The following is a 7801-nucleotide window of genomic DNA, read 5'->3' as shown; positions in this document are numbered from 1 at the left end:
AGTTCTTAGTCATGCTTATAATAATTATAATAATATAATTGGTAGTAAAATTTGCCGGGCTCAGGTGACGCCGATTCCTATAAGCACGTTCGTTCTAACAATACCATAAGCCAGGTTCGCTAGTGATATACGGTGCTGCTAGCAAATTGTCGATAAATTATATTAAATCGTGTGAAGTAAGTTAAGTACTAAATATCTGTAGTATGTATATTATAATTTTTATATGTTAAAATATACTTGTTATCTACAAGTCGTTTTTAAAAGATAATATTATTTAAATTTAGATACTTAGATGTGTGCCTTTAAACATATTAACAGTTACTAATAAAATAGGTGCACAACGGATACGCTATGCCACATTAATTATTATTGTCCCTGTCTATCAAGAGCTTTTTCCAATGTAGCAGACAAAATACAGTATAAAATATGTGCATTGTTTAAATAATATTTCCTACTTATCTATAAATGTATTATATTATATCTATAAATGTCGTACCTATTAAACAACCACCTACGTGAATCTGAAAATAAATACGTTTATTTATATATCTACGTACTATAAAAGCGACGTCAATGTTGTTTATAATAATTATTATAAAATATGAAAGGATTATAAACCCTTTGACATTTTAAGCGATCGATAATGATCGACAACTGTACCCCACACAACACTCAGCGCTGGGAACATTTAATGCCCCCATTTAATTTGCGTCGGCCGTGTGACGAACCGCCTCGTAGAAAATCCTCAGCTTTTCATCACAAGTAAAATTCGTATTCGGTTTATTGTATGAATTGAAAATAGAGTACTGATACAATCATGTATCAAGCTAAGAAAACGTAGATGTACTTAATACTTTTTTAATCGGATGGCAAATTATTTTATTTGATTAGGTAAGTCCCATCGGAGCTTCAAATAGACCCACGCAAAAAGCTCCCTGTAACGAGCCACTTTAGCGAAAGCTCGCAGTACATCGGAATTATAAGCTGTCAAATTAAGTTCATTTAGTTAATTCGCTTCGGGGAAGGCGAGCGGGGACAAAAACATGCCCGTCGTCCGCCCAATGGCGGGGGACAAACTAAAAACTTTGTAATTAAACATTCGCCCAACAAAATGGCCGATGAGATATGCCGTGCGCAGGAGTCGCGCGGACACATACAGGGAAATTTCATCTAATATGAAAGCTAGTCTGTTACTCTGAGGATACTTTTCGAATCTCAAACCCAAGGGTAAGTTATAACTTGAAACTACAAATTTTATACTAGGATTAACTTCTTTGCCTTATTTCTTGATAGTTATTTTTAGAACTGTGTAATAAATAAGTGTATAAACTGTTTCATACGGCCGAACTGACGTTTATACGCTGCCCCACACTTCTAACCGTAATAAGGAATTACTATAAAGCTTAAGGATGACTCTATAAAAGTTTTAATGGCCGAGTATGAGATATACGCAGGATCTACATTGCAATAGTTCAAGCGAACGCCTCGAGGAGACCTTTAACGAGCCGACCCCATAAATTTTTTACGACGAATGCACATAACGAGATAGAGAGCGCCTCGAAACGTGCTCGAAACCGATTTAATGTCAAAACTGAAAGAGTTAAAGAGTTAAGGTAAGACCGCACTAGAGCGACAGGACACGGTGCGCCGCGCGACACTTCACTTGTCGCGCCGTGTCGAGTCACTCTAGTGCGATTTCACCTTTAAATGTCCGTCTTGCTCGTGTGGCCGTCCTGTTTAGGCCAATTATTATGTAGGTACATCCCCGTACTGTTTTTGCGGGCGGCTGCGGGGCGAAGCGGCGCTCCGGCCGAAATGTTGGTCACTAAACGAATTTGACAGTTCAAGGCTCGATTTTGATTTAATTTGCTGGCACGCTGCGCTGACGAACGATCTCCGAGAACTTTACTTCCCACGATATATCGTAGTCGGTTATGTTCGTAGTCGGTCAGTACTGCTGAAATTTCCCTACAATTCATTTAACAGAGAAGTCAAACTCATCGATGTAGAAAAGTATGTTTATTCTGAAAATTATGAAGAATGTATCCTTGTTAATATTAAAAAGAAAAATATATTATCGTCGTTGGCGAGTAAAAAGTTTATTTGTATAAGGTGCTTGAAATTTGATTATGATTTATGTATTTAGTGTTGTATTATAATTCTTTTAAGTAATGGTTTTTTTATAAATTTATTAAACAATAAAAAATATTTTAAAAGAAAAATAATGTAGGTAATGTAGCTGCTTGTAATATGGTTGATATTATATGTATAATACAAATGTAGAATTGTGTGACGTTGAGCGTTTTAGCCGTGTAGCCAAAATTTTAAAAATACTAGCTGTCCCGGCAAACATTGTTTTGCCATATAAAGTATTTGGCCCATTTCATCAAAATAGATTAAAAGTTGAGGCAAAAATCATATAAGTTTATTGTGCGGGAACCGTACATTTCCCGGGACAAAAAGTATCCCTTATTCTTTCCCGAGACTCAAAATATCTCCATAACAAATTCCATCATTAACAAAAAATTAAAACCGACTTCGAAGGTGAAAACAATAATAACATCCTTATAATATGAACTAAAAAGTATTAAATAATTTTTCCTATCTAATAGTGCCTTTTTCCGAATTCGGCTAAACCTCAACTATTTCTGTACTCAATCTTCATCATTTTGAAGTCGGTACCAGATAGCTGATTCTTTAGTTCTCTGACAGAATATTTGAAACCTTTGCAACTGGCACCGACTTCAAAATTGTTGTTTTGGCCCCTTTTAGGGGGGGCTGCGCCCCCCCCCCCCCCTCCCCTTCGGTATCCGTGGCTGAGTAGTTAAGTAAGACCCACTCATCACTGCCTTGAGATGCCTTAAAAATACTTCGTAAACATCAGAAAACAGATGATCTTATCTGAAGATTACGAAAATCTCAAATGCGAATGTCTTCTAAACGGAGAGTTTACTGGCGGTGGAAACGGTAAGTAGGAGTTTTTTTCACCCAAAACAATCCTCCTTAACCCATGTCACCAACATTTAATTGACGTAGGTTCCTAAACCTTAGCCAAATTTTTCTAAGTATTTTCGCCATACTAACAAGGGTCACATTTCGGCCTGTCATTCGACAGGGGTTGATTTTTGAGAAAAGTTTATCTGAGCTTTTTTGCTTCCCTTAGCACCCCCTATCGATTGGTATAATAAAAAGGGGTGGTCATAGGGGGTTTTATTTTTGTCGTCAAAATTTTTCGAAGTATTTTCTCTGTGCTAACGAGGGTCACATTTCGGCCTGTCTTTCGACAGGGGTTGATTTTTGAGAAAAGTTTATCTAAGCTTTTTTGCTCCACTTGGCGCCCCTATCGATTGGTATATTCAAAAAGGGTGGTTATAAGAGGTTAATTTTTTTATATTAAAATCGCTTTGAAATATACCAAATAAATAAGGACATAACGTGATGATATTTTATGGTGTTGTGTGTATATTGTATCCATATACAACCATGTAAGTTGTGACATTGTTGACCCTGACATGGTAGTGATGATGATGATGATGATGATGAATGTAGTTTGCATAGTAGCATATGCTTTCAGTTCTTAAAACAGCGCCTAAGCCCCCAAACTTGTATCTATAAGGAATCCGGAGTTCCTTAGTATCTTCGGAACCATAGTATACCTTGATGCAAAATCTTGCGTTTTGGTAGCATATTATGCTTATGATGCTTCTCATAAAACTAAAATGAGCTTATGTTTCCATATAAATTTTGAGGAGTTCCCTCGATTACTCATGGATCCCATCATCAGATCACCAATTTTGTGAAAATGGGACCAAATTGGAGTGAAACCTAATATAACAAAATAAAAATTTTGAAAATCGGTTCACAAACGGCGGAGTAGTGGTCGAACATACAAAAATAAAAAAAATATCCACAGCCGAATATATAACCTCCTCGTTTTTTGGAAGTCGGTTAAAAATAGATTAAACAGTTAAGGCGAAAATGATAAAAGTTTATTGTGCGGGAACCGTACATTTTCCGCGACAAAAAGTATCACTTGTACTTTCCCGAGACTCAAAGTATCTCCATACTAAATTTCATCAAAATAGATTGAATATTTTGGGCGAAAATCATAGAAGTATAATTATTGTGCAGTAACCGTACATTTTTCCGGGGCAAAATGTATCCTTTGTCCTTTTCTGGGACTCAAAAAATTGGTCCAGCCTTTTACGTGTGATGTCGTGACCATTAGATTTATGGATTCATTTTTATTTATATAGATATTTATCACGGAACTACAAGTGATATTGCTAATTTTGCTTTAGTATTTCAAGTCACCGAATGGTATTACTTGTTAAGATTTAAATTTTTTTGGACATTCATCATTATTGCAGTGGACAATTCAAAATATGTTTGTAGCTAGTGTAGGTTACATTGTATTTGTAATTTGTTTTTTTTTTTTTAATTTTTAATTACTAATTAATGTATGATATGTACTTAAGATATCATTTGATTTTATCTAGTAGCTGGTCTCAAATCTCTTATAGGTTTTAAAACTGTGCGTTTAATGTCTGCACATGCGAAAATAGCCGTGTCAGTGCAACTCACGAATTTCAAACGACAATCGTATCGTAGGATGTTAATAGGAGCGATAAGTATCCGCTTTTGGAGTTGAATTGAGACACGCTCGGTCCGTGGAAAAAGTGACGACCAGTCAGTTTGAACAAATATATACGTTTTATGTTCACACTCGTCCTCTTGCTTCTTATTATTTATATTTTCAATGAAAATAAAGACTTTTTGGTCGATTTGTGTGTAGATTTCCACTCCGTTAGTTCACATTATCCGTTATGTTGAGATATAACTTTTAAATCAGCGTCATTATTTAAAAGTTTTATAGATTTTGTTTCATCAGTTATTTATTCTGTTTGACTAAATAATATAATCATTTATTATTTTCAACAAATTTGACTACCTGTAGCTTTGGGGACGTGCAATGGGCATTATAGAACCAAGATGTCATTGAATTTGCGAGGGATATTATTTATTAAAACTAAAATAATGCTAATTTATGAATTATGATTTAATAATAGGCACCAGCCTAGGATTTCTCGAATTTAATTTAAACCTTGAAGACACTAAGGCGTGTAAAAATTTACGCCTTATTACAGTTAATAGCAAATAAGGAGATTATGACGCTATACGATTTTTGCAGGCACAAGGAACTTTTAAGAGCACTTAGGAAGTGTCATAATAATATTGTTATCCATACTAATATTATAAATGAGAGTGTGTCTGTCTGTCTGTTATCTCTTCACGCCCAAATCGCTAAACCGATTTTGCTGAATGAATGGAGATAATTTGAGTCCCGAGCAAGGGCGTCGCCAGCCGATGGCGCAGGAGGGGGGGGCAAGTTGACTTTACCTACTACAGTCTACAATTCATACTTTACTCACTCTCTATAAATGAGAAAAGTAGGTATGAATTGTAGGTAAAGTCGCCAGCTCATGAAGCTTTTCACTTGTACTACGAGCCTTACATCTATTACCAGATTTTAATATAATAGTGGTCGTTGTTTGCATTATATTTGGCCACTTTTTTAGAGTCTCTAGGGGGGGCAGCTGCCCCTCCCTGCCCTCCCCTGGCGACGCCCTTGGTCCCGAGAAAGGACATAGTATAGTTTTTATCCAGGAAAATGTACGGTTCCCGCGCGATAAACGAACTTTGTTGCAACGGAGTTGCGGGCGTCATCTAGTAAAGTATGAAAATATTAATGATTTAAAACAAAACAAGATTCATAAGAATGTTTATTACAGCACAAAATGTGGAGACAATTTACAATCAAAACCCGAATAGTTTTGCTAAATAAAAAACCTTTAACTCTACATTCACAACTAGTTATTAAATTTGAAAGAAAAAAAAATATGTAAAAAATAAAGTTTTGAAATAATAAGTACAATATTGTTATATCTATAATATGTATAATATTTATGTCTACTAATAATATTCAAAACTTTTGTTTAAGGAATTTAAAAAAAAACAGTTAACCATCATTAGCTTTTCGTAGTGCTGTGACGTCAACCCCGTATATAGAGAAGGATGTATTGTCGTTGAAGCGGACCTGAAAATATATAAGTTTTAACATTATAAAGGAAATACGTGTGGCACTTGGGGACTGCCGCTGTAAAGCTATTGCATAGCATTTTTTATCAACTTATGCAATTATAATTCGCATACGTCTAGTCGCACGCACACAAACACCGTGCCGAAGTCTGCCGAACTGAAACGACGGCACGGCCTTCAACACCGCACCGCTGTGCCGATCGGAGTGGGGGGGGTGTTAGGTTTATTTTTGTTACGGAATTTCTTGACTCGGTTGCCGCGATAAAAGCTATGCAATAATAAGCTTAAAAATGCAACCGAACATATATTTCCCCATTATTTAAAGTCGGTTAATTACAAGACTTGTTAAATAAAAAATATCAATAGATAGATATCATAGAATATCGATAGATAGATACTAGTTCAGAGCAATAATCTACAAATTATATATAAATATTAGCCATTTGAAAATAAGTAATTAAAGTAAGACTCATTTTTAGTCAACTTTGTTACCTGGTACCTGACCAGGTGTCACACCTAGAGCTACACAAATTCGCAGGTATTCTAAGTACACGAGGCACTACCAAGAACCTATGGTTTCATCCATTTGAAAGTAAGTTATGTCTTATCCTTTTGGGATCCAGGTCTAATACGACATACGAGTTACGACACAATGTCGTCGTTGCCATAATAATAATCAATAATGAAATAGTTATACTACTCCTGTAATAAGATTGGAAAACGCTTTTATGTCGTCGGCAAATTGAGTTTTCAATTATACAATTTAATGTCCGCTATTAAACCTAAAACATGTTGTAATAAACTCGATACTTTGTTATCGTGATAAATTAATTATACGAAAATGCACTTATGACGAATTGAAAATGCAGTTAAGATTTACTCTTTAGTTTTTGGCATAAAGTTACTTACCTCTTTTTCCTCGGTTTTAGGTTCCTGATTTTCGGTGTTTTCAATATTCTTGTTCCCATTTACCTGTTCAAAAAGTACCAGTTAATAGTGTTGGGAAGTAAACATTAAACAGCACATAATCCAATATTTTTTTACCTTTCCTTCTTTGTCTTCTTTTGATCCCGACGTAGCGTTATAAATCAATTTTTCAGCAAGCTTTTCAACCTGAAAACATTTCCAAAATAAACACAAATTTTGAGTTATTTCAAATTTTAAATAGACAGGGTTTTTAAAGTGGTATAGTAAAGTTTCTAAGGAGAACCAATATTTTTATTCGCGAATTTCCAAAAGTATGAGAAAAAGAGTTTTTTTAGCGTTGTAAATCAATTTTTCAGCAAGCTTTTCAACCTGAAAACATTTCCAAAATAAACACAAATTTTGAGTTATTTCAAATTTTAAATAGACAGGGTTTTTAAAGTGGTATAGTAAAGTTTCTAAGGAGAACCAATATTTTTATTCGCGAATTTCCAAAAGTATGAGAAAAAGAGTTTTTTAGAATGACCCCCTGAGTCACCCCTTTTCAGCTTACTATATAAGTTTTGAAACATTCTGAATACAAATTTAATAGTGTTATAAAATTAAATTAAGAAATTTAAAAAAACCCCCGCCAAACAACTTTAAAAAGTAATGAAATAATATTATATTTTACTGACTTAAAGTTTAAATAATTCCTAAGTGTAAAGTGATATTTTAGTCCATAATTGTTGTCACGGTGTGTCGGGGGACCGCTAACAGTCTTTTGCATTTTGTATCG

The 7801-nt window shown here is 34.7% G+C and overlaps 1 protein-coding gene across 1 annotated transcript in view; it reads right to left on the bottom strand.

The window, feature by feature from the left end:
- Positions 1 to 5976: 5976 nt before the first annotated feature.
- LOC121726907 overlaps positions 5977 to 7801 on the bottom strand; it is a 33891-nt gene continuing 32066 nt past the window's right edge. Inside the window, exons 49-51 of the mRNA XM_042114550.1 lie at positions 7144 to 7212; positions 7009 to 7071; positions 5977 to 6097 (exon numbers count right to left, since the gene is read on the bottom strand). Of these exons, the coding sequence (XP_041970484.1) occupies positions 6020 to 6097; positions 7009 to 7071; positions 7144 to 7212 (210 nt within the window). The 3' untranslated portion in view covers positions 5977 to 6019. The remainder of the gene's footprint in view (positions 6098 to 7008; positions 7072 to 7143; positions 7213 to 7801) is intronic.

The sequence above is a fragment of the Aricia agestis genome, chromosome 5 (genome assembly GCF_905147365.1).
Source record: "Aricia agestis chromosome 5, ilAriAges1.1, whole genome shotgun sequence".
Lineage (NCBI taxonomy): Eukaryota > Metazoa > Arthropoda > Insecta > Lepidoptera > Lycaenidae > Aricia > Aricia agestis.
This window is presented reverse-complemented; position numbering and strand designations above follow the sequence as displayed.